Genomic DNA, 27,308 nt, shown 5'->3' on the forward strand with positions numbered 1-27,308 from the left:
AATGTGCGAGCTCATCAGGTGGGAATCGTTGCCCTAAAAGATTCAGTTTGTTATCAGTGATAGTGATAATAGAAAATACTACTTGTGCAAGCTATAGTGTGGAATAACGCATAAGCATATCAACGTATAAATGTTGTAGGTCTATGATCAAGTAAACTTACGGGGCAGACCTTGGTGGACTTCGCGCTTTGTCTTCTGTTTCTGTATCCGGTTTGTAGTTTTTGCACAATGTTGTCGAGATTTTCCCCTTTCAATGCCAGACGTCTACAAAACAGTGCTTTACGATATTTAAGTAGAATGGTACATATTAATAACTAGTCAGCTGTACTTAGTTTAACTTATTTATACTAATTCTTTACAGGCATCATCATCGGTCAAAGTACAAGTACGTCAAGGTGTTGTGGTTGGACGAGAGGGGCTTCTGCCAAACGGAGAACCATATCATAGCTTTCAAGGTGTACCCTATGCAGTGCCTCCGCTTGGTGAATTGCGTTTTAGAGTAAGTGGCTAATAGTTACTTAAATATATTTAAACAAAATGTATACATTTTTCCAGTCACCTGTGCCTTTGGAACGCTTTGATACGCCCTCTCTAGATTGTACGCGGGAAAAGGAACCATGCCATCAACGAGATCCTATGACAAATAATATTATAGGCACAGAAGATTGCCTGCACCTTAATGTATACGCACCAGCAAAGCGCACTGCCAGACCACTGCCAGTTATGGTGTGGCTACATGGCGGCGGATTTTTCTTTGGCTCGAGCAAAAAGCAAGTGAATTCCATATAGACGAATATGGCGACTTTGACAAAGAGCAGCAAAATAAATTTAACATAATCTTAAATCTTTACTTGCAGCATATTGCCGTTAAGTTTAATGTGTGAGGATGTAATTGTAGTGACACTAAATTATCGTTTAGGTGCTTGGGGTTTTTTATGCCTACCCGAGGAGGGTATTTGGGGTAATGCCGGTTTGAAGGATCAGGTAAATCTACAATACAGTATACATAGGTACACATATATTCAAATTTGTATTCCATGCTCATCATATCTTGGTTTATGACTTTCGTTTAACTAGCGGCTAGCTCTGCAGTGGATTCACGAGAACATCGCTCACTTTAATGGCGACCCTAATAATGTTACCTTGTTCGGTGAAAGCGCTGGCGCTGCATCTGTTCACTTGCACACAATGGCTCCCCATGCTAATAAACTCTTTCATAAAGCGATTATGCAAAGTGGCGCCGCTAATATGGAGTGGGTTTTCCAACTAAATCCACAAAACAAAGTGCGTGGCCTTTGCGAATTGCTGGGCTGCCAATCACGCGATTCACGGGATATGCTAAACTTCTTACAATCGCACGAAAAAGTAACCCCGCTGAATGTTCTTGCTAACACGTTGCCTCTGCTTTCTTCAGATGAACGTCGCCGTGGCTTGCCCCTCCCTTTCGGACCTGTCGTTGAAGATCAAAGCAGTTCTGATAGATTTATCAGCATGCCAGTAATGGAACGTATGCGACAAAAAGATACCCTGGCCATGCCAATTATAATGGGCTACAATTCTGCTGAAGGCATTATGATGCTGATAAATGCCATACGTAAAATCGAGGATATAGATCAAGATTTGTCTCGCTTTGTACCTCGTAACATTCCACTGCATACGGATCACAATGATATACAGTATTTAGCACAAAAGTTACGCGACTTTTATTTTAATGGTAAAAATATCACGCACGAGCAATTTGATGCCATGACTAATTTATTGACAGACTACCATTTCATGGTGGACACGCAGCTGGCTTTGAAATTGCAGCTGGAACACCAGCCTCGCGCACCCATCTTTTTTTATAGGTATGATTATTGTGGTGGACGGGATCTATATAAACGATTTTTCCAGTTGGAGCAGATACCTGGCGCTTGTCATGGAGACGAATTACATTACCTTTTCCAAACGCCAGGTGTTGACCCCAGAAAATTTGAGGAATGCGACAGGCAAAACATTAAACGTCTTAGCGCACTCTGGGCTAACTTTGCGCGTCATAATATGCCCACTCCACCAGAAAGTCCTTTTACCAAAGAGTTGGGCTGTATTTGGACTCCGCTAAAGAGACCAAATAAGGATGAGGACTTTGGTTTGGATTGTTTCATTATTGATAGGGAATGTAGAATGCAACGTGATCCCGACAAGGATCGTATGGATTTCTGGCATGAAATATATCGAAATTACCCACCGTTGGACTACTCGCGGATCAGCGCAAAGTTGTGATTAACTAAAGCTGTTCTAAAAACTAAACCATTCACCAAAAGATGCTATTGGATTTAACTAAAGCTGTTTTAAAAACTAAACCATTCACCAAAAGATGCTATTGGATTTAATTGGTAATTAAGTACGTGAAAATACTCATCCTTTTTTCATTTCATAGTAAGTTTTTGTACATATTAGATAATACGAGGGAATATTTAATTTGAATAAAGAAACGGACTAACATACTTGCCTTGATTCTCGTAATTATTTATTTACGCCTCAATTATTGAATCCACTATAGAAAACAACGAATCCGAATACTTTCCACGAATGCATTCAGGTGTCTTTTTAAGGACTTGTAATATACTGATATTCATGGCATTAAACAGATTTCTGTTTGATATTATATATCCTTTTTAGAACTTGTAAAAATTCTTCTTTGATATTTCCCATTTATAAGTCCCATTTTAAATGTATTATAGGAGAGGAAAAACACTTGTTATAGCTACTTTCTTCAAGTATTTCGCAAAAAATTTAATACAACATTTGGCTGTTTAAGTCAAAGGAAAACTCTACACGAATCAGAGAGATTCGATCTTTATTCAAAGATTTCGTTGTTGTTGTTGTTGTAGCGGCAAAGATTTCGTACTACCTTTTGCTGCTTCTTTTTGACTTTGCCAATTTTTCTTTCATTGAATGTAAAGGAGTGTAGATAAAACAAGCATCTTTATCCTAAAAAAAAGCAATTTTAATTTCTCTAACCTGTATCAAAATATGAGTTTTCATAAAAAGTGGACTTAGTAACTTTTCACTCTAAGCTCGCGAAATATTCTTTAAGATTGTGGTTGATTCCTGTGTTTGAGCTTTATCTTATCAATTAGTTTGGAATGAAACAAAAAGAATATCAAGGATATTGCATCTTATTTTCTGCTTAAAAAATACAAGGGCTTCTTGTATTATCCGTTCGGATATCCGGCTACTATCCTTCAGTTGTGCCATCCGGATATCCGTTAATAGCCGTTCATATTTTATTCATAATCTTCCTTCGTTCATTTCGAAAAGACATGAGCAAGTTGCAAGTAAATCTTTAACAAACACACCCAAAGATTTTGTTTTATTTCCCTCCACTAAAATGAAAATCATATTAAAAGGGAAACGATCAAGTTTAGTTGTGTTTGTTTGTAAACAAAAAGTAGTGCGAGAAGTTTCTGCTGATAAGAATGATAGCAAAATGCGAAAAGGAAATAGAAATAAATAGAATGTGTAAATTAGTTTGGCGTAAAGTGAATTAATAAATACTAAAAAGCAAGAATTATTAATGCGATACTTTGCGCATTCACAAACCACACACTTTCTAGCACTAAAAACTAGTTGTCCAGCAATTTCTTAATTAAAAAGATGTTAAACCGTTTTACGTCTAGGTCTAAGGGCATACGAAGCAGTTCCTTGAGATTCTGTAGCCAAAAAATACTAAGATCGGTGCGTCAAGGTGTTGTTGCTGGACGAGAGGAGCACTTATCCAGTGGGATCAAATACTATTGCTTTCAAGGAGTACCCTATGCAGTTCCACCAATTGGGGAATTACGATTCAAGGTAGAAGATTATTGTCTTCAGTAATAAAGTACTATTTTTAAATAGTAATTATCGGAAATTTCTTAGTCACCAGTACCATTAGAACGCTTCGATCAACCACTGCTGGATTGTACACACTTAAGAGGCCCTTGTCACCAAAGGGAAGCAACAACAAGCAAAACTGTGGGGTCAGAGGATTGTCTTCACCTCAATATATATGTTCCAGCTAAATGTGCCGCTGAGCCAATGCCAGTTATGGTCTGGATACATGGCGGTGGATTCATTGCAGACACTGGTAATAAGTAAGTATGTAATTTGTGTGAATGCGATAATTTCTGATCTATTCAAAATAAGAGAATTATCAACCCTACAAAGGTAAAGCTATTTAAAACTCGTTAAATTAGCTCACAGTTTTCCAATACAAAAATAAGGTTAGTATTTGTAATAGGAAAAACTCATACGTACCATAATCATATTCATCTTATGGCATACAGCTTTGTAAAAATGACCTTTGAATATGTATATATGTATGTATGTAAGTTATTTTACAATTTGCAATACATTCTAGGTACCTGCCTCTTAGTCTTTTGCACGAGGGCGTCATTGTCGTTACATTAAATTATCGCTTAGGTGCTTGGGGTTTTTTGTGTCTGCCTGAGGCGGAAATTTGGGGAAATGTTGGTTTAAAAGATCAGGTAAAAAACCTTTCATCAACAAGACATATAAAAAGATAATTTTATGACTTTCTCTATAAACATAGCGCCTTGCTTTACAGTGGATAAATGAGAATATCAAAAGCTTCAATGGTGACCCCAATAATGTAACACTTTTCGGGGAAAGTGCTGGTGCTACAAGCATTCACATGCACACATTTGCATCGCATGCAGGCAAATTGTTCCATAAAGTAATCATGCAAAGTGGCACCGCCAACATAGAGTGGGTATTTCAACGTCAGCCAAGCGTAAAAGTACGTCGCTTATGTGAATTGCTCGGTTGTTCATCAACGGATCCAAAGGAAATGCTTGAGTTCTTACAGTCTCCCGAAAAAGTAACTCCAGAGGCAGTTTTAAGCAAGACTCTATCTTTACTTTTACCCGATGAACGACGCCGCGGTCCACCTTTCCCACTACGGCCTGTACTGGAAGATACGAATAGTCCAGATGCCTTTATTAGCATGCCAGTTTTGAAACAAATGCGCAGGCACGATACGTGTGCCATACCCACAATAATCGGCTACAATTCAGCTGAGGGCCTTACTATATTAAAACATTCTGTTAAGCAAATCGAGAAGGTCGATCAAGACCTTGAACGTTTTGTACCTCGCAACATCCCACTATCTATCGATCATCCGGAAATAAGCGCACTGGCACAACAAATTCGTAAATTCTTTTTTGGTGGTCAGAGGATTACTAAGGAGCATCTGCCAGGCTTATGTAATTTAATAACGGATTATCATTTTCTGGTCGATATATACTTTGCCACAAAAATGCATGCGATCTATCGGTCAGGTGCCCCACTCTACGTCTATCGTTTCGACTACACGGGCGGACGTGATTTTTACAAACGTTTATTCAATTTTGAACAATTCAGTGGCGCTTGTCATGCAGATGAACTACACTACCTCTTTCAAACTCCAAATGATGATCTCAGCACATTTGCAGACGATGACGCACAAATCACCAAAAGACTCAGTGAAATGTGGGCCAACTTTGCTCGTTATGGGGAACCAACTCCACAAAACAGTAACATTGCAAACGAACTCGGTTTTATGTGGACTCCTGTAAAGAAATCAACTGGACAAAAAGAGTGCAAAAATTTAGATTATTTCATCATTGATCGAAAATGTAGCATGCGCCAGGAGCCTGATAGGGACCGCATGGAATTCTGGGAGGAAATATATCGGAAATTCCCTCCATTAGACTATTCGTTATTGAATGCGAAACGCTAACTGTTGACAGTTACATACAAGTATTTTAAAAGTGCATACTAAATATCTGTGGTCATAAGCAATAACCGCCTAAGTCGACTTAACCCTAATCTCCTAAATTTAAAAATTTACACAGATCCTAAAGTGAGACTCTGAGGCTCATATGTGGAAAACGGTTGAAACGCATAATTTTAGTGTTTGCTTCTTACTTTCATTGATACAGTACGAATCCAAACGCATTTTTTTCACTTATTTAATTGTTAAGAAAGTTTTGAAGTAAATACATAGCATTAAAAAAGATAATTTTAGTTCATAAAGCAGTTGAGAAATAATTATGAATTACATTTTTCACAAATTTATGTAGTTGTAGAATGTACATTACAAACATTTTGACTGCATTTGTTACAAATTTGTTTTTGCAGTTTAGATTTTTTTGCGGGACAAAGATGGCCGCGTTTTCGTTTTAAGGTACCAGAAGAACATGGTTGAGAACCAACAGGTGATGGTAATACTGCTTTTATGGATGCTTGTGTTGATGATCGCATATATTTGGCCGACTGTCTTTTCTGTGTTTGTAACTCCACAAGGCTCTCTCCTAATTCAGGCAAAAACCAGTATCTTTAATTATTTGTTTTCTCGTTCCAGTGAGGATGACTTTTTGTCCAAATAACATATGAAGCAATACCAGCAGCATCAACTAAATTCATGAAAAAGGCAAGAGGCCATCTATTACACTTGCGCTTGATCAAGTATTCGTGAATTAGTTGATCGAATGTGTCCACGCCCCCTTTGGTTTTATTGTAAAATTTATTGATCTCCGAAATCCGTTTTCCTTGTTCTTCAAAGACGTTGGCATCATGATGCATAGTTGACATGAAAGTAACTGAGTTTCTTGGCTTTAGAACATACGAAGCAATCGTTAAATACTTTTGAAAACCGAACATTATAGAATTATTCTCACGCGACTTGTTCGGCAAAAATTCTGGTGGAATGCTGGTTTTGTTTTTCCGTAGTGTACCTACCACTGTTAAACCCTTACTCAACAGACTTTCAGCTAATTCTTTGCTAGTAAAATAAGTGTCCATTGTTACATTACGGTTCGCAAAGTTCCTCAACAACTTTTTTGGCAAGTCCAACAGCCCTTTGATTACCATCTTTACCTGTATATGGAATATCGCGAAGAAGATATGCATTAGTACTGTCGCACAACCACCAAATCTTTATTCCGTATTTGTGCGGCTTAGATGACATGTATTGAATAAAGGGGCACCTAATACTGTTCGTCGACAACAATATTTCCAGTGGGCATATAATATTTTCCGAAGTTGTGATTCACTTTATTCCAAATGGATCGTATTGATGCCAACTTCTCGGTTTGACGTCGGATACTACGGGTAGACTTATTATCAAAACGTAAACATCTTAAAATTTCTTAAAAAAACGTTTAGCATTCATAGTGGCTTTGAAAATTGTTATACCGTACAGCTTGTCCCAAAATAATATATAGCTTTGGTTATTTGATTTCATATGACCAGCTATGAACCGAAACGCGATAAAAGCAAAAAGCTCATCTTTGTCTATCACTTGCCACACTTTTTTCAACTTGGAATACACTGCATATCCTTCTTCATTAGTATACCATAATTATGATTTCATCACAAACTTCTTCGTTTATAAATAGTTTGAAGCAATACAGTACGTCGAATAAAGTTGCTCCTGTATTAATACATTCCATTTATGATTATCTTTGTTAGTATAGTTGTTACTTACCTGGAGATAAAACAACTGCATCTACCTTTCCTTTAAGATTATTTGCTGACCTTATTTTAGATAAAGGCGGTGGAGATTTGTTCCAAATGCTACCATCTTTACCAACATAAAAGTTGGCTTCCCTGTCTTCTATATGTACATATATTTTCATTTTCTTCCGAAATCTCATCTTCAGTTGCTTCAGTCATATGACCAACTTCGGAGTCATGATCATTTTGTCACTGACTTCAAAATTTTCTCCAACTTAAAATCAGCCAAGCGTTTCTTAGCCATCGTAAGATAAAATATTTGTCACAACTAAAACTGCACGTGGACACAAAGTACAAAATATCGCAAGGAAGTACATTTGACTGTACTTCGAAGTACGAAGAACGAAGTACGAAGTACAAGAGCGAAAAAAGAAGTACTGTACTTCCGAAAGAACTTAGTTATGTGACCAAAGTTGTGCACAAGTGCGCTCGGGTATAATACAACCAACCACGAAGGATGCTAATGAGTTTAGCGAAACGTCGGGCAATAATAGTGGAATAACTTTGTTTTATTTTGCACTAAAGGATACAAAATCGGATAAGCCTATTTGAATTTGAAAATCTTTGTAATCCGAGGTCGCAGGTTCATATGTCAGTGACGGCGATTGAAGAAGTCTGATGAGAAGATGCGGTGATCTCCGATATAGCAGATAAAACGGAAACTGACAAATTGTGCGTGAATTGGTCCGGAACTAAGCCTGAACTAATCCATAACGAATTGGTCCCAAACGAAATCTGAGCTGGTCCCAAACTTGGCCTTATCTCGTCCTAACCAGGACCATAACTACCCCCAAATTGGACCCAAACTAGTCCTAAACTTGGGCGGAGGCGCCATGCTCCATGCTATTGTATACAACCGTTTGAGTTTTGGGGGGATCCCCTTGTGTGGATTACGTTGGATACATCAAGATTTCAATCGGCGGGCATGTAAACACACCCTGCGAGCTCTATAGCCTGGACATTGAACAGCTCAATTTGTATTCCACCACCTCTGAGGCCTTTTTCGTATTCGAGCTGCATTTTTCCTTAGGGTTGCTGAAAGATTCTGCTCCCCTTGTATGAAAGGGTATGTGGTTCGTCGCTACACATGATGTACTTATATTTCTCTTCCTAAACGCGACCAGATTTCCATTCCTGTTTCTGTTCTCTGTTAAAGTTTCAGCCTGAAAACTTACTAATTATTTTCTATAACTTCAGATGTAATGCAGGCAGGTCTATGAGAATATTTGCGAGCTTTTAGTTCTTTTCGTAAAACCAATTCGTCTAACATAGCTCTCTTTCGGTTCGATCAAGCCGAAATTGAGACCTTTCTTACGGTTGGACTCGATGAAAACCACCAGCACATACCAAAAATTCTTTATATTTTTTGACTTTGGGTATCCAACCGATCACAGCCCTATGCTCTCTAATATGCACTGGATTGACTTGACGTCGACGGAACGCTGTCTTTGTATTGAATACTAAGAGTATTACGAATGATTGTTTCTTATTACCTGGTACTTGGTACAACAGCCCTAGGTCGGGAAATCTTCGAGTAATTACGGTATATACCGTGAGTATGGGGACCAGACTTGCCAGAAAGCCGACTGATGTCGACCGAACACCACCTGTGCAGGGGGCATCAATGCTCCACGTTAAGGAGCACAACTTAATGTCTATGGTTGGCTGCTACTGCAAGGCGCATCCAAAAAGACGCTTGCTTGAGACAAATCCACACGTGATGCAAAAACTGGGCCCGGCGGAGAATCTGTCAGCATCTTCAGAGACTCTCTTCCCATGAAAGCTGTTATTGGAGCCTTGGAAGGAAGAGTTTCAGCTGTGGCGAGATACCCGCATAACTCTGGCACAATTAACGTGCGAACAGCGCATTCGGCTGAACTTATAATTATCCGGGCTCGACCCCGACATACCAAACTTATGTCCGACTTGGAAAGGTTTCCTCCACAACACTAACCACCTTTTCAACTGCCCATTAACACCCCCTCCTTTTGATCCAACCCTGTCGGAATACCACGTTTCCAAAGCCTACCATTAGTAGAGCTTGACAATAATTGTAGGGTTACCCGTTTTGTGCAAGGCTTAGTAGTGCAGCTACAACAACAAAAAAGACGAAACATTCACCATCTCACGATTGTCGGTTTTATTTTGCCGAGTCGACAAGGAAAATCTCGGGACAGGTTCATACTTAAGCGCACCCCAAAACATTAAATGGTTCGTTCCCACGACAGTCGGGTCTACGTAACCGGAACGACCCAGATTTATATCTGGCCAAGGACTGTCACTCCAGCAACACTCCCCAAAAAGTCTTTGGGGAATTTGTATGCTGCTACAAAAACAACATTAAATGGTTAGGAGGCAACTTGCAGCTACAAAAACGATCACATAAAAGGACGACAACAATCACATCAAAAACTACAATTATGGCCATGATGAGGATATTCTTGTTGTTGTTGTTGTAACATACACATTCCCCAAAGAGGTTTTGGGGAGTGACGTTGGAGTGATAGTACTTGGCCAGGTATAAATCCTGGGTGGTTCCGGTGACGTATCCTTGACAAGGATATTCGAGTGTATTCCTGTTGACGCTGTCTTTTGATAACGTTATTAACGTAATAGAAACGATAATTTAGCATCAGCGTTGGCAATATCGACATTTATCGGAAATACAACGGTATTCTCCATTTTTAAATGAAGATTATCACAAAATCCAACGTAATCCGATTTTTCGTGAATTCTACGAAAATGCAATCATGGAATTCGAATAGCTGCGAGCGTAGCGTATACTTTGAATACACGAGCTCGTGGCGATTCCGATTCATTGATCGCTCTTCCGTAGATTTCACGAAAAATCGGACTACGATGGATTCTGTGATAGCCACCAGTAACGGTGTAGAAACATCATTATCTCATTGTGAATTTAGGCCAGCGGGATTAGGCCCGATTAATAACGGTTATTGCAAGTAAATATGACATGCATATGGGTGCGCTCAGAAATGCATCAAGTCAAATCATCAGTATCTTTTATTTCTAAACTATTATTGATGGAAATGTCTTATTTGCGCAAATAAGTTCAAATTCGGATTTTAACCGTGGTTGCGCATATTTGACATTTTCATTAATTATAGTTTAGAAATAACACGAGACTGATGCTTTGGCGTGACGCATTTCTGAACGCACTCTATATTAGATTGAAACGGGGAAAAATTTAATAACCGCAAAAGCAAGCATCCAAAATTCAAAATCGTCCGAAATAATCGTCCCCTGCTCCTCAAGTGGAGATAAAACTTTGATCCAAAAGTAGCGGGGAATTATTTACTTCCGAGGCAAGTAGTATATTTTCTAGTTATTTATTTCTTTTTCATTTATTTGACTAGTTCATTCGCTTAGAAACTAACAAAAATAAAAGAATTTGCTTACATATAATATAAAAAATATGGAAACTTAAATTATTATTTATGACAAATAACCGAATACATACATATATAAAACGAGTTATTCTAGTGAATTTTGCTGCCGAAGTGCTCAATGTACGATCGGTTATTATTCGAAAAGACTTGAGACTAAATTAAAAATTAACATTCTTCATTTTCTTAATAAAATATGTATGTATTTTTGTAATGCAAGTTTGAGTGTTTAAAGTTATTTGGCTTTGATTAATTTATTATGTAGGTATATTGGATTTATTTGATTTTAATTGAAATGTTTTTGTTGACAAATATTTAAAGTTGCATGACACGAATTGGATTTAATCGAATCGAGTTAAATTTGTATTGTTTGTCGTGAAGCGTATAAACGAAACGCGTACAAAAACTTATATTTAATCATATGCACATACACAATAATACATACATATATATTACATATACATACATACATATGCAAATTGAAAATTGCAAAAAATACTATTTGCTATTTCGAGTTTCTGGTCAACTTACTCATACACTTAAATTAGCTACTATGCGTACAATTCATACATACAGACATTTAATCTAGCAAGGATTACACAGAATAATTATGATTTTTAATGTTCTTATTAATTTACGCTTTTTAATTTTTGTTTGTTGAAATATTTGTTGCGCCGCACTCCTACAAACTGCAATTTATTTCGCGTACATTTATATAGAATTCTTATAGACTTAGTAGGAGTACATGTAAGCGTTTTTTAATGAATTCGAAATTTTATAGTATTTATATTTAAATTGCACAAAAAACACAACAAAAGTGGAATTACATACATAAGTTCGTTTCAATGTTTTGAAAAAAAAAATAAAATAAAATAAACATTGGGTGAAAGGCTCAAGACAGCGCCCCTTCGAAGCTTAGAATAAAAAATGATTGAAGTGTGACCTAATTAGTATCAAAATTTTGTCAAATTTCTTCTTTCTATACTTCAAAGAAATTGAGGGAACGTATGGTCCGGATTTACATATGTACTTTTATTCGGTCATGAATTGTCACTTGAGCAAAAAGGAATGGACATGAGGCAGATTTAAACTAAATTCACTTGGAATTGAATTGTAGAACCTGCCTAAATGTTACAACAAGAACTTGTGGTAAATGAATTACATAAAAATGTTATATGCTCCCTAATATTGTCACAAAACAAAAGCGATTAAAAATTCGCATTGGTTAAGCCCGAAAATTAATGATAGAATTATAAAAACAAAATCTTAAACGTTAGCAAACTAAAACAAGTAGCACAACCGACTTCAATTCTTATATAAAAATTTTGGAATACCGTTAATTTTTGTATGATCCAATGATAGGCGCTAAACCAAATTATTATGGGACCACCTGTGAGACACTCTACCTTTCCGACGAAAAAAAATTATTGAAATCGGTTGACGTTGGCCAAAGTTATGCGGTAACATACATAAAAAAAAAATAAAAATAAAATATTCCGACGAATTGATAACCTACTCTCGGTCAAAAACAACCACATTCATATTTATGAAAAAAATCTAGATAATAATAAAATCGTCACATCGTAAATATGTACTGCATTTGGTGTTGCATCCAATACCTTTTGAGTTTCTGGCTTTCTCTTAATTTAGAGTTGTTGTTGCTATTGTTGGCGCCATTTCCAATCTACACGCAATTGAATTCATAATTTTGCGGGTATTTTTTTTTCTTAGAAGCGCTTCAACGCAAATGTTCGCTTCAGATATAAGCAGGCGGCTCGATGAATCAATTCATACTGCTCTGAGTTTTGCACCATTCCACCACGCTGTAGACGCAAATTACAAACAATGCCTAGAATGTCTACGAAAATGTCAGGAATTTTGGGTAGTTCTCCAAGCGCTGGCAACGGACACGTTAACGTATCACCTTCACGTGCCGTATCCGCTGTATACTTCTTGTCAGGCGCACCCTCTTCTATAGCCGTTTTAGCGTCCGCATCTGCGTCCATTTCGCTTTCATTCGCAACGCTTTCGCTTTTCTCTTGCTGCAACTGCTGTTGCTGTCGCCTTAGTATGTAGTTAACATAGTAGAGCGTATTCCGCGTAAAACTACTATCAGTGTCGGTTACACTGCTTGCTGTGGTAATTGCGCGCTGCGCTTGCGCCACGAATTCAACGGGCAACTGAAAATCGACTGGACTCAAAAGTGCTTGTGCTGCTAATTCACCAACAACACCAGCGCTGCTGTCCCGCTCTTTTCTCGCCTCAGCGGCCATTGTTGTTAGCGAATAGGCGAATGATTGACGGAGCTGACGCACAGCATTTAATATTGCGGTAAGGCATCCAGTGCGTCCGATTCCTGCAGAGCAATGAATGACCGGTAGTGGCTGCATAGCATTGAATATATCTTGTTGATACAAGTCTACCGCTTGTGCGGACACGTGAGAAGTTTTTTGTGGTTGAAGAACGCTAATAACGTCATCGTCGTCATCGTCCATTTCGAATGCATCAAATTCCGATTCGCATTTGCCGAGATTCAGTATGTGTAGACAGATGTCAAGTAGCGTGTTGATGTCCCGTGGCGAACGGTGGTCAGGCCAGTCGGGATACCAGTAGTGATAGCAGTATAGCCGATTGATAATCAATTGAGTACCACCATTACATTCTTCTGCATTCGCGCCAATATGGATGCAATACAATATTACGAATTTACGTATTGAGAAACCATTCTTGCGTACAATACCGATATTTTTTATAACGAAATAATTGCCTTTCGACTGTGGCAGAAACGGTAGCAGTTCTTCGCTTACTTTTGCTTGGTAGTAGTCGATTCCAATGTGTGATTCAGGCTCGGTACCGCCGTCAGCCAAATGAAGGGGCGGCGGAGTTGTTTCATTCGGCAGCAAATAGGCGTTGAAAAAGTCCACTAACTCTGCAGTAGGTTCAACGACTTCATGCCAGCTTGTCGTTATAAATATTTCGTTTAATTCGATCGGAAAATATACGGCACATTTTTGTCGATTATTTTCGGCAAAATTCGTGAGCATTATGACTTTTTGATAAAACTGAAGCGTTCCCGCCTTGTTATCGGTGGTTTGAAAATATCGTCGTGTGTTCTGGTACACCATAAGCCAGAATTCAAAGATTGTGTTCGGCAAGGGCCCTTGAGTGGCCACGTAACATTTAGATGTATAATCTGGTCCCTTAAATGAAGAAACACTAATTTTTAGTTTTTATAGATAAAACAAATATAAATCCCTTACCTTTATATAATTTGCATTAATATAGGGCACTTCGTCCGATATATTGAGCTGTCGTAATATATGGTCAGCCAATTGTGCGTGTTCATCACGAATATCTTCGGCCAATTCGGTCAATTGTTTCCCCTCCTTCTCTAATAGCACCCGCGAATTTTCATTTGGCAAAATAGTTTTGTATCGGTTCTTTGCCTGCGACCCGAATACCATAGGTTTTTCTTGATGATTCAATGGCAGATCCCAAAATTCTTTATGCAGGTCGCAGAATATTCGCTTTTGCTCATCGTCATCGGGCTGTATCGCTGGCAGTACCGACTGTACTGCAGCCAAATAGCGTTCTGCTACTTCACAATCCTCGGAGGTGGTCACATGCATGCCTGGCGGTGTCTCAGCTTCTTTATTGCAGCGTACGCTGAGCATGGGCACCGCTTGCTCAGCCAAGCCTTTGTTGTTGGACGCATAGCTGTTATCGAAAATGTAATTGAGTTTTATAAGATCGAGCTGATTGAGTGCATTGGAAGCGTTTTGCAGCATCTGTATATTGGCCAAATATATCTTGAACTCTTCACTGGTACTTTGTGGTGACAACGGGCGCGTCATTATATTTCGCACACCTGTACACGAGCACACAGTGCTGTCCTGGAAATTGAAACTATCCCGTCGCCCTTCGGCATGTAAAGGCTGATTACCAATACCAACGCTCGTACCAATGCCATTGGGACCCCCACATTCCAAAGACATACTAGCGCTCGGTTTTAGATCGGATACGGAGCCAAAGCACACTTGTTTGGCATTCCGCCGATGCGCTTGATTCAAGTCAGCAAAAGGCGTTGAACCGCGGTTGAGACTTTCGCTACTGAAAAACCGTCGATGAGGAGTGGGCGGTGCACCTGACGGCTTCGAATGCAGCGTACTAATGTCGGCTTCTTCAGCGCAAGTGTCGCCCAAGTATAGGCTACTGCGGGCGTGTGCATTTCGCTCGGTGCCAATGCCGCCAAAAGAGCTGCCCATGTTCAGCGTCAAACTTTGATTGGAACCGCGACGCTCCAATAGCCCCCTCTTTGGTGTAGCGTTGCTTGCTGTATTGTGCGTTGGTGTTATGAATGATGTAGTACGCGTAACTTTGTTCAGCGAGTGTTGGCTTGCATAGGAATTTAGATTGCCACATGATGCTGCCGCTAGGCTTGTAAGAGTGAGACTCTGATTGGAACCCCGTCGGCGGAACAGGCTCTGTTTTGCCCCTTGAGTCGCTGTAGCTTGTGGATGCGGCTGATTGGTGATAGGCGCGCCACTCAAGTCTAGGTTACAGCTTGATTTCGAGCTAAGGTTTGTTGCGGAGCTGCCAATAGCGGGGCCAAGGCTGTAGTTGGAAACGCTTAAGCCACTGCGACAATTTCCGAGTAAATTGCTGCAAGAGCCATTTAAATTCAGTGTCAAACTGTGATTGGAACCGCGGCGCTGCAGTAAATTGGTTGACGACGCTGATCCAGCTGGCTTAGGACGCATCGTCGCGCTTGGCAGCTCCATAGATTTTTGTTTGTGTGGTTGATGCCCGCCAGATGTACCTGTCGTTGTTGAAAACTCAACGAGTGTTAGGAATTCTGGCAAAGTTTTTAAATTTGTGTTCGAAGCATGCAATAAAGCGTTATGTTTGTGCATGCCGCGATGTGGTGTGAACGCCAGTGTCCCTGTACCAGGCGCATAAGGTGCACAAAGTAGTGTGTTTTTATTATCCGCCTGGGCTTCATCATCAATCTCCTCCTGCAGCACCACCACCGTCGTATCGACTTCAAACTGTGGATGTTCAAATAAATCCGATTCCCTAGTGGCGGCACTACCATAAGTTTCTGCAGAGTTACGGTTACGGTTGTAGGCCGCCAACCATTCGGTAGATGCATTGCCGCTCGCGCAGCTCCCGCTTGGTTGCCGCCGGCGAGGCGTGCGTGGGAAACTACTACCACTCAGCGGGGTTTTTAAAGAGGACGTAGTGCTGCTTGGACATAGGGATTGGGCTTGTAGATGAGCATGTGCAGTAAGTGTACCATCACCAAGCATTGCTAACTGTGACAATGAAGTTGAACGGTTACTGGCGGCAGCCGATGGAAGGCGCAGACACCGATCTGCTGCAAAACGCTCGAAGCGAGCACCACTGACACTACGTGGCATAAATTGTTGAAGCGGAAGACAACTGCGCCGAAGCGTTTGCGCGTCAATCTCGTCACAACTTGCATGCGAATCACTTCGCCCGCTGGACGAGACGATAATAGTAAGTTCAGACTCTCTTGCGGCCGAATCAAGTGACAGTGCTTTTTCTTTGGTACTTTTAATGGTAGGTGTTTTCGGCTTTGGCGTAGGTGAAGGCGAGGTGGGTGCAGTCCCGCTTGGTTCCATCATACTACAGGGGACATTTGTAATTTTTATAGTCAAATTATTTTTATTTTTGCGATTCTTTTTAGTGTCAACTGTGGTTGAGCTTATTGCACTTGGTTCTGCTGATACCCCGGCTACGCATTCGTCGGTGCGCGATTTGTCCTTATTGGTGTTTGAATTACTACCACTATAAATAACTGATTTTTTATGTTCATTGATAGCCCCACTGCTGCGTTGTCTGCTGTAGCGAGTTTGTTGATTGTCACATACATTAGCGCCGGTTTCGTCGGTTTGAGGCTCCGTCCCAGATTGCTCACGAACAACCTGATCGATCTCTGGAAATTTAAAGTAATTACCATTTTTATATCCCGCTGAGCTAATGACACCCAGTGGCGATCCAGTTAAGTTCAGATTATTTAATGATGCCAATAATTTTGGGGAACAGGGTAGGCGAGTACCGCTACTGCTGCCACCAGCTAAATTTATATCAAAAATCTTTGGTGAAACTGCGTCAGCCTCCCTCAGCGTGATCGGTGAACTATTGCCACTATTCGAGCGTATTTGTGTGTCTCTCCAGCTTTCGGACATGGCTGGCCTATAACATGGTTTAGCATTTTCTTTATCTGCCATGGCGGCCACATTTTCCGTACTGCTGTCCATCGAAGCAGAGACAACATTTTTTATCAGCAGCTGTTGTGGCGAACAGGAGCGTCGTTCGTAAAGTGAAAATCGCCTTAATTTACGAGACACTACCGGCGAACTACTGCTGGACAATTGCTGTCTAGCACTAGCTAATGAACGCGAAGTAGCCGTATGGGATGGTGTAGGAATTTTGCGTTGCAGAGTCATATCTGCTTGCTCAACCGCTTGTGGAGATTGACAATGCAACTCGACTATGTCTTCCATGTGCTCTAGTTTTGTTGGCGAAGGAAATTCGAAAGTACCCTGCACAAACTCCATTGGTGTGTAATAAGGTGTGCTCTTGTTGCTGCTAATGTCATCATAGTCGATTGCTGTATCAGGTGTTGGAGGCGCGTATTCAAAGTATCCACCACGCGACGGCTCTGAGCTAACAGGAGTCGCGCAGCTGCTGTTACTGCCGAGAGCAGCAGCGGTGATAGTGACTGCATGGTGATGCTGGTTTTGCTGCTGCAATGTCGTTATAGTCTGATTATTGTTTTTACGACTTTCCATTTTCAATCACTACAGATTTATTTAAAATTTAAAACTGCAAGAAAGCGCTGCTGTTTATTTTTTCATTGCAACTGATGTCATGTTGGCGAACATCATGTAACTAGCAATCTGTAAATAGTACATACATTTGAAAATTAAAAAAAAAAAATGTATGCAAAGCATTAGTAGATAGTTATGATGATACCAAAGAGCATATTTTCTATATTACGAAATGGTATTATTCACCATTTGCTATTTATTTCTAAATATCATTACTGCTTGCAGCTCTCGGATTTAGTTAATGCTTAATAGGTATGTGAAATGTCTATATAACTTATATAAACTTACGAAACTCAAAGTAAACAGTAAAGAGATTTCAGGTCTAAACAAAAAGTTGGCAACTATTGTACTGCGATTTAAATACGCACAACATTTGGCAGGTTTATTAACAAGTCGTAAGGAGATTATATTCAATTGTGTGCGTTGTTTAAATTGTTTCGGCAGCCGCAACCGCACCACAAGTATGTACTCAATTTTTCATTTATATTTTCGTGTACACTGTACACTTTATGGGAGCGAAGACCTGATTCGATATTTACATAATATATTTGCAAATAGGAAATACAATTTACAATACTTTGGAAACATTCTAAACGTATGTATTTGTAGAGTTTAGTATTTCGTTTTTAATTGGTTGCGTCGTTTCATTTGTTTATAGAAAAGGTGCAAAACGATAGCACATCTATAGTTTAAGATGCGCCCTGGACCTGCGGAAAATACAATATTCCAGATATTTGTTTATAAATAAACATTAAAGCAAAAAATGATTACTTCAGCTGCCTGTTGAAATCAACATTCCCTCCTCAGACGCCACCTGAGCAAGTCTATGAATGATGCCATTTTTATTTTGATATTCCATAATTATTTTCAAAGGAGAAACGCTGTCGAACATATAAGCGTTAACAGCATTATGTGCATTGTGCCGGAAGGACTTTCACCAGAACATTATTCATAAAATAGATTTATTTCTATTTATAATTTTAGTAGTGAGAATTGGGACGATTACTCCATAAACCACAGCAACTTCATTTTTCGATTTTTTTTTGTATGTACATATTTATGTATGTATTAAGTATGTCTGTCTATTGCTTTCTACGTTTTACATTTCGTCCGAGTCGCCACATCTGCACTTACTTGGACACCTATAGATAGTTACCTGTCTCATTTCATGCATAATTTTCATACCCATTATAGTTGTTAATCCAGACCATCCATATAAAGAGAGATTAATTTCCATTTTAAACTCCAAGAAAATTCATTGAAATATATTCAAAATTGATAGTTGCACTTGCAGTTTGGTTCATAACTGGTCAAGCGTTTATCCAGCTTTTGGTACAAATATGTGGTCAAGTAAATTAGTTTACTTAATAATTGAACACTGGAAGAATTAAGTAGAGAAAAATTTAGTAGGTGATTGGCATTTCTTATTTATTTGATGGCGTATTAAATAGATCACCGAAAAATCACTAATATACACAACATGAACTAAATTTGGTGCACAAAGTATCTAGATACATATTTCAGAGTTTACTAGTCTCAGACAAATTAGTATCTATAACTTGACAGTTCTTGTTCTCGCAAATGGTACGCAAGGTTGCTTAAATAAAAGAGTCGAAACCAGTTATGGAATAGTGGATACAGTTGTTGGAAGTTCATTCGGTACAGCATTTATTTACATATTATATTTATAGATTTAAGTTCTTTAATACCACTTATGTGTTTGCCGGAGAAGAAAGGGCCTTATTTGGATGCATTACAATAGGTGTAAGGCTGTCACTTCCTTGTAAATGCATTTAATTTTTTTTATTGTCACTTAATACTTAAACCTCAAAAGCAGATCATGAAATATTTACACCAAATTGAAGGTAGTAACTTGTACTTTCTAAATAATGTAAATTTTTTTGATTGTAATCACGTAATTTTCTCAAAAAAGGTTATATGAAAAATATAATAAATTAGGTACATAAACGTAAACATAAATTAGTTATCTTTTTTACACATTAATTTTTTTAATCGGTTATGTACTTCATAAGATATTAATATTTTTAGAAATCAATTAACACTAAATACCTTTAAAACTAGAAGGCTCCGGAACCTAAAAGTGGGTATATTTGAAAATTGGAGGAACCCAGCTTTCCAATGGCGTAGTCAAAATTTGTCGCCCTGGTTATCGTAATCTCCCCGCGCCAAAAGTTTGTTGTGGAGTTGCTCGCCTAAAAAGCTTTTAAAGCCGAAAGCTCGAAAGCCGCAACTCCTGTAAAACCTTCCATGGAGCTTCACCTTTATGCCCTTTTTAGGTACATTTGTTTGCTTTAAGGTATAATGGGTTCCGAAAATTAGGAAGAAATTTTCCATCCCTGTTACAAAACTGTCATTTATCTGTTTTATCTGCAGGAACTTTTTTTGTTTAGAAAACGTAAAATTGTAGAAAATATTTTGTTAAGCGATATTCGCCAGGTTGCAATCAAATAACGCTGAATAATTGGATGGTTTGTGATTGGTAATAACATCTTACATATTAAACAATTAAATAAAACTGCATTAGCCGGCCAAGGATTACCTGAATAGTTTATGGTTTGTCCGAATTGCAAAGGTGTCTTTGTATTTTGCATTGTTTGCTAATTCGCCCTAAGCTGGAAAATTTGTAAATAATATAAAAACCCACAGAAGATGATTCATACTAAAAAGGGATAGTGCACCGAACTAACTGATAAAAAATAAAAACAAAGGCAAGTAAGTGATTTTCAGGCAGATAAGGAGCACTATGGTTCCTGGATCTTGAAGTGGTAAATCTGGAAATCCTATTGATATTATTTTCGGGTTTTTGATGAAGTTTTGGGAAAGGGGATGCGGAGAGCTAGTCTCTGGGCCGATTAGGTGCCCGTGCCGATACATACATAAGTATGCGTAGTCTCCTCGCCCTGTGTGTGCAGTCATACATATGTAAATATATACGCATATGTGTACATGGTTTGCAAAACTAATTAACACAATAGCAAATGATTATGTACAAATTTTTATGCGATTCTTTGCTAAGACAAACCCAAATAAATCCAAAAGTCACTAATAGAGGTATCATAGAAAAGGCTTGAAACATATGTACTTGCCCAAACTGTTCTCTTATGTTTTTGCACAGTTCGTCGGCAAATAATTTCACTTCTTATTTTATTTTCCAGATTAAATGGCAATATCGAACAAAACCCTAAAATGGATCTAGTGGATATAGATCAAGTTTTAGATAATTTAGAATTACGTGAGGCGGCAGACGAACACAACAGGTCTATATCAGCTGCAAGTGCGCCTACAACAAAAAACAATGCAGAACTTACAAACCATTATCCAAGAGTAGGAAATTTAAATACTACAACCCACAAAAGTGGGTTTGTAGGCGTTTCCCAGGTATTTAACAGTTTAGATGATTATCAGAAAAATGTTGAGTCGCTGGAATCGGCGCCAGTGCAGCGTTATGACGAAGAGTGTCGGCTAATACCTGAAAATGTGAGCACAACACCGGAATTAGATAGAAATACAAAAAAGAGTAGTTTTGATGATGCTGTGACTCCAAATGAACAAGTAACAACTCACACTTCTCAAATAACAACGAAAAATGAAACGGTTGAGAATGTCAAAAGTGGTAGTAGTATAACTGGATCGCACAATAATGTATACGAAGAAGATGTCGTGGATGAAGAAGAGGCCAGTGATGATTTACACAAGTTTACTGAAAATTCTAAGCATACACGGAAAATTGGATATGAGATGAATGAAGCAGCTGACAACAGTCCACTTTCGTCAGATTCATTAACCACTTCATCTTCGTCAACATTTTCATCAGGCCCATCACCGGGAATCGTTTCCACTACTGATGAACAATCTGCACCACTTTCACCTGAGGAAATAAGCGAAGATCGAGATGCACTCTTGCCAGTACATCCGTACGCTGCGGGTCCAGATGATGAAAATTATGATGAAGAGGAGGCGGTGGCAATGACCGAAGACGGGTTGGAGACAGATGGTGAAGAACGGGATCCAGTAAGTGCGCCACAAGCTGAAAGCACAGCTGGGCTAGAAGATATAGCTGCAGGCTTATCGTCCATATCATTGACAACCGGAAACTCGCAACTCAACTTACCGACTGCCTCGTCAGTATTGCAAAATGTGCTAGAAGATTTGTCGGAGACTACAAGTAACTCACTTTTAAGTCAGCAGATTGACGGAGCTCAGGAAAACAAGCTGTTGAATAAGGTAATACGACGTTAAAAATTATTTAAATATTAAATGCTATATGCTAAAGGTATATTATAACTTTTATCAGGAATTACGGCTTAACTTCGATTTAAACAAAAGCGATCGAGCAAATGTAAAAAATGAGGAGGATATCACCGGTAAAAACTGCGAAGCTGTTGTGCCCCTAAAAAAACAGGAACCCATAAAAGTGTTGCAGCAACCGATTACCTTCGGTTCAACAATGGACGAAATTTCGGATACGGAGCTGGACAGCATGTTGCAAGAGATGGACATAGATGATGTCAGTGAGTTCGATGCTATGTCTAAGCTAAATGTTACAAATGCATGTGGCTCACCACCTCCTCCGTTGTCATCAACAACAGCCGCGAAAACATTCGAAAGTGTATCGACAGTTGCTTCAGCAATTCCAAAACTAAATAATGCTGTAGTCGTCGACCGTAGGCCAAGCCCAGAGAGGAGAAATGTACTCGACTGTGTGGAAAGCTACAGCGGCAATGATTGCGTAAATGCAGACAGTTTTTCCCAGGCATCGACGGTTGAATTTTCGGAAATACGCGCACATTCTACAGAAGCAGCTCAGGCAGACACTGATATGTTACCATCATCCAATTCCGTTGCATCATCATACACTGGTTCAGAATGTTCGCTGGAAGGTGGCGTGATCGGGGGACATCGGATAAGTGATGAAGATGAGATTGAAGATGCGACAGTGGACCGTCGAAAAGCTTCAGCTGAAAATGGAGACGAAGAGGACGGCAGCACAGATGAAGACGCTAAAAGTGATTCAGCGGCGCAACGGCCACAACGTCCGACATCACTTAATTTGCCTATGTTGCAATCTAACCTTTATGAGAATGCCGGCCAAACGCCTCCAGGCACGCAGTCGACTCAAAATACAACACTTGGAACGGAAAATGCTGAGTCGAATGCGCCAAGTGCTGTTAGTTGCAATTCTGCGCCAAATATAACACCAGATGATGCTGTTGCAACCAATGGTGAAGTGGCTGAGGCAACTGGCTATAGTGATCCGTATGCGAATTTAGGCAAAGTGCCTCCTATTTGGGTGCCAGATAACATGGCTGCCGGATGCATGCAGTGCCATGCCAAATTCACAATGATTAAACGTCGTCACCACTGTCGTGCTTGTGGTAAAGTACTCTGCTCCGTTTGTTGTTCACAAAAATTCAAGTTGGAGTTCCTCAGCAACACCGCCGAATCTCGTGTCTGTTTGCAGTGCTTTCTCATACTTACACAAAGACAACAAGGCGCTGGCGCTATAGGAAGCGAGGTGGTGGCAACTGATATGCAAGATGATGTTTTAGCAGCAGCTGTCAGTACAAATTCCGCAACAAACACAACAGCAGGCGAAGTGCGCTCACCCAATCCGAACAATCCCATGGAGTACTGCTCCACTATACCGCCCTACAGGCAGGTGAGCACGCAAAATACACAGCCACCATCTGTAATTGTGCCAGTGGGTGTACTCAAGAAAGAAGGTAGCAGTTATTCGTCGAATTCATCGAATGGCGCTGGGGATGGCAACAAGAAAGGGCGCAAAAGAAAGAGTGTTATGTTCAGTGATGGCATTGCACCCGGCAGCGATTTGGCCAGCATGGAACATCAGTGGGCTGACGCGAAACATGCGCGTCGTGGATCGCATCAACAGGGTGATAAGACACGAAATAGCAGCGGTGCAGTAAATAAACCACCGACTCCTGTGCGTGCCCAACCAAGTGGTAGTAATAGTGATGCCTCAACAATTGGGTTGGTGGCGTCGCTGTTTCGCGGTTCTTTACCACCACTGGCTGCAGCGGCTACAATATCAGCGGCTCAAGACGGCGCAGATGGTTAGTAGGAAAGTACTTCTTATTGCTAAATTCAATATTTTTTTTTATTCATAGATCACGCTAAATCAGCTGCGAGCAAATCGAAAAGCGTCACGAATAGCAGTAAGGTCCCAGATGCTGTTTCAGCTATGCGGTCAAAACGTTTACCTCCATCTGGTAGCGATGAAAATGGCTGCTTCATTCCGCCAGGTGACAACAACTCTTTGCCGCCAATATATGTACGCAAAGATGAAAACAGCTGTGATTTTGAATACAAAGATGTTCTTAACAACCAAGATCTCGTGGCACGTTTACAAAGCGAGACAATCCGATTCGCACTGGAAAAAAATTTATTCGTTGACGTGAAAATATTGAATTGTAAGTACGGGCAACTAAACAAATTTCTAAATATGATTACTACATAATATATATATATACAACTACTTTTCTTCAGTGAAATGTTGCATGAATCGTACTGTTATCAATTTTACTACATGTGGCTTGCATCATGTTGGCAATGATGAGCTCATCATTTTATTGGAATATGAGCCACAATCCACCCCGCCGGACATAAGTAAAGACAATGAGGTGATGCCAATACCAAAGGATATATTTGTGCATCTTTATGAAATATATCGCGATGCTGAGTTGGGAAATCCAATCGCCGAATTGTCTTACACCAGTCCACGATCGAGCAATTTTTTAGGCACCCGCGACTATGGCGGCTTCATATTTATACGCGCTACTTTTCAGTGTTTGCAGGATGTTTTATTGCCAGAGCAACCCTTTCTCATTGGTATACTCATTCACCGCAACGAGGTGCCATGGGCCAAAGTATTTCCACTTCGTTTAATGTTGCGATTGGGCGCACAGTATCGCTACTATCCCTGCCCACACATTTCTATACGTAATCGGGAATCGGTTTATGCTGAAATAGCGCAGACAATAATCAATTTCCTTGCGGTAAGTAAAACGATTTTCCTACGAGTTAGTTTTTTATTTGTACGAAATGCATTTCAGGATTTCCGAAATTATTCGTATACGCTGCCCTGCATCAAGGGAATGTATATACATATGGAAGATAGACAGACAACGGTAATGATACCACGCAATCGTCAAGATGACGTTATTAAAGCAATAAAAAATGCCAGCGATCATATATTGGCGTTTGGTGGAAATTTTTCAAAAACTGCGGATGGGCATTTGGTATGCATGCAAAATGTGAATGATATGGGTACTGAAATGTATGCATATTCAACACAAGCTATCAACATACAAGGAAAACCGCGCAGAGGTGAGGTTAAGGTTTTATATGAGAACAATTTCAGGCTTTTTCGTGAACTTGTTAAACTATATTTATGTATGTTGTAGCTGCCTTCTTACAATTTCATAGAAACAAACAGATTTTTAATTTATTTTGGTAGTTAGTTAAAACAAACTATCAAAATGTATTTAGTAAATCATGTCGACTTCAATTCTCATCAATAGCTTTTAGTCTCATATGACACTAACTTAAAAGTAAATAAAATATAATTTGTATTTTATTTTTTAAGTTACTGCCGCGAGTTTCTTTGTATTGAATGAGTCTTTGAAAAGCACGAGCGGGCTTTCTGGAAAATGTAGCATCGTTGAAGATGGTTTGATGGTACAAGTATTGCCAAGTAAAATGGAGGAAATACGTAATTCGCTGCAAAATCAAAAAGATGTTGAAATAATATGCGGTCCGGTGGATGCCAACGATCAACAAACTGAGGTTGTGAGCATAAAATGGGTGGATAATGATCGCGACTTTAATGTTGGGTAAATTTTTTGAGTTTGATTTACCAAAAAGAAAAACAAATTTCATATTTATCTACACATTTCTAAATTACAGCGTGAAATCACCTATCGATGAAAAATCTATGGAAGGTATATGCAGTATGCGCGTACATGATAGTTTTAACTATTCGAATGCTAATTACGCTATACGGCTCACAGACATTTATATACTTAAGGTGAGTGTTACACTTCTTTTTTTACCAGCTTAGCATAATCGAAATGACGTTTCCCTTATTCTTCAACAGTATGACGAGTGGTATGCCTCTGCACAGTCTGCTGTAGCAGCCACTTCTATGGATATCACGCGCATGGCGGGACAAATTGCGCGTAGCGCTTGCGTTGCACTGGTACCCTTCCTTGATTTATTCGTCGCAAGTGGCAGTCGGAAGCTAGCTTTACGTGCAACAATTCATCAAGAAAATGTATGTGCACTGTACGTAATAAAACACATAAATATAAATTACATATTTTCTTATCTGCAGGTCTGCTATGAAGCTGGCACACGTGGCAATAAACTTCCTCCGCTTTATATGAATGCTTTGGATGATCAACTCATACCGACACTTCATGGCGAGTCGTCCGGCATTGAGGATGCAATAATTTTAGAGTTAGTTTTTTACATTTTAAATGTTTAGTCTATTCTAATGGGGGAAAGTTGGTAAGTAAGTCAGTATTTCAAAGTTTGAAATTTGAAATTCAAACCGTTAAGCAGCGTATTACTATGACTTTTCTATAGCATTAATGTAGAGTTCGGGCGAGTGAAAAATGAAATAACAAAAAAAAAGCGATTTGGATAAGAGGTTAAGTTGGCTTACAATCACATGTGTAGGTACAATCAAATCGTGTCGTTGGGAAAGCAAAATGGCAACTAAATAAATATTACGTAATATTGGCAATAAAACCAGACAGGAGAGGCAACAGCCTCTGTAGTTATCAAATAATAGCGCTCAATTAGAAAAGTCGACTTTGCATTGAGTGTAGTGTAGTAAATATATTTTATTTTCTCTTGAAATAAGGCTGCTTTGAAAGCTTTTATGAATATACGAAAGTCATACATATATGCGTACATACCTACATACATGTATGGGGAGTTAAGCTGGTTATAGATCTATTGTATGCTACTTGTTTTAGTGTAAAGATATAAATATCTATGTAACTAAACCGATTTACAACTGAAGAATTGTATTCGATTTTTATTTATCACTATCCAAATTCAATTTGACTATATTCTTTTTTGTTTTGAGAAATAAAGTACCTATCTATTAGCAATTCTATATACAAATTATGGCAACACAAAAAAATTGCATATCGTCGATGTTTATGCAAAACCGCCTAAACTGTCTAAAGGAAATTTGGTAACCCTGAACTCCAGTTATCAAGATTTATGCATAAAAATCATAGAATCGTTATCAAAACAACAGATTTGTAAAGCAATGCCTACAAAGAAATCCCGTTTTCTCGCTCCCCTCGTAAAATTTGAGGGCCGTAAGATAGGCGATTTTGAATAGGGCGATGGGCGGTTTTGCAAAAACATCGACGGTATATGTATTTCTTGAATACAACGCGTTCATAACACTCCGACTGCATTTTTCCAACATAAGAGTCATGGAATATTT

General features: G+C 39.2%; 3 protein-coding genes across 4 annotated transcripts; 2 read left to right on the plus strand and 1 right to left on the minus strand.

The window, feature by feature from the left end:
- Positions 1-4: 4 nt before the first annotated feature.
- On the plus strand, positions 5-6,140 carry LOC118743874. The gene is made up of 9 exons (XM_036476637.1): positions 5-300; positions 362-499; positions 556-770; positions 858-984; positions 1,078-2,258; positions 3,663-3,834; positions 3,901-4,115; positions 4,382-4,508; positions 4,574-6,140. The coding sequence occupies exons 1-9, from the start codon at positions 229-231 to the stop codon at positions 5,759-5,761; spliced, it is 3,435 nt and encodes a 1,144-aa protein (XP_036332530.1). The 5' UTR covers positions 5-228; the 3' UTR covers positions 5,762-6,140.
- Positions 6,141-12,459: 6,319 nt separating this feature from the next.
- On the minus strand, positions 12,460-17,867 carry LOC118742993. Its single transcript, XM_036475440.1, has 2 exons — positions 14,204-17,867; positions 12,460-14,143 (listed from the first exon to the last, which is right to left on the minus strand). The coding sequence occupies exons 1-2, from the start codon at positions 17,759-17,761 to the stop codon at positions 12,671-12,673; spliced, it is 5,031 nt and encodes a 1,676-aa protein (XP_036331333.1). The 5' UTR covers positions 17,762-17,867; the 3' UTR covers positions 12,460-12,670.
- Positions 17,868-20,065: 2,198 nt separating this feature from the next.
- Positions 20,066-26,338, plus strand: LOC118742996 (zinc finger FYVE domain-containing protein 9). 2 transcript variants are annotated; one of them, XM_036475445.1, is made up of 10 exons: positions 20,066-20,529; positions 20,977-22,045; positions 22,116-23,895; positions 23,950-24,252; positions 24,329-24,837; positions 24,895-25,168; positions 25,428-25,674; positions 25,748-25,868; positions 25,938-26,114; positions 26,175-26,338. In XM_036475445.1, the coding sequence occupies exons 2-10, from the start codon at positions 21,008-21,010 to the stop codon at positions 26,325-26,327; spliced, it is 4,602 nt and encodes a 1,533-aa protein (XP_036331338.1). In that variant the 5' UTR covers positions 20,066-20,529; positions 20,977-21,007; the 3' UTR covers positions 26,328-26,338. The 2 variants fall into 2 exon arrangements, with proteins under 2 accessions (XP_036331338.1, XP_036331337.1); XM_036475444.1 differs by having other exon boundaries at positions 20,066-20,300.
- The last annotated feature ends 970 nt before the right edge of the window (positions 26,339-27,308 follow it).

Source organism: Rhagoletis pomonella, unplaced genomic scaffold (genome assembly GCF_013731165.1).
Source record: "Rhagoletis pomonella isolate Grant_MI unplaced genomic scaffold, Rhpom_1.0 Rhpom_scaffold_00007, whole genome shotgun sequence".
Lineage (NCBI taxonomy): Eukaryota > Metazoa > Arthropoda > Insecta > Diptera > Tephritidae > Rhagoletis > Rhagoletis pomonella.

Coding starts and splice junctions, on each gene's coding strand:
- LOC118743874 (XM_036476637.1), top strand. CDS start 229: ATGTTGTCGAGATTTTCCCCTTTCAATGCCAGACGTCTACAAAACAGT. Junction 301..361: donor TACGATATTTAAGTAGAATG/GTACATATTAAT, acceptor AATTCTTTACAG/GCATCATCATCGGTCAAAGT. Junction 771..857: donor TTCTTTGGCTCGAGCAAAAA/GCAAGTGAATTC, acceptor CTTTACTTGCAG/CATATTGCCGTTAAGTTTAA.
- LOC118742993 (XM_036475440.1), bottom strand. CDS start 17,761: ATGGAAAGTCGTAAAAACAATAATCAGACTATAACGACATTGCAGCAG. Junction 14,144..14,203: donor TTAATGCAAATTATATAAAG/GTAAGGGATTTA, acceptor TCTTCATTTAAG/GGACCAGATTATACATCTAA.
- LOC118742996 (XM_036475445.1), top strand. CDS start 21,008: ATGGATCTAGTGGATATAGATCAAGTTTTAGATAATTTAGAATTACGT. Junction 25,675..25,747: donor GATCGCGACTTTAATGTTGG/GTAAATTTTTTG, acceptor TCTAAATTACAG/CGTGAAATCACCTATCGATG. Junction 25,869..25,937: donor CAGACATTTATATACTTAAG/GTGAGTGTTACA, acceptor ATTCTTCAACAG/TATGACGAGTGGTATGCCTC.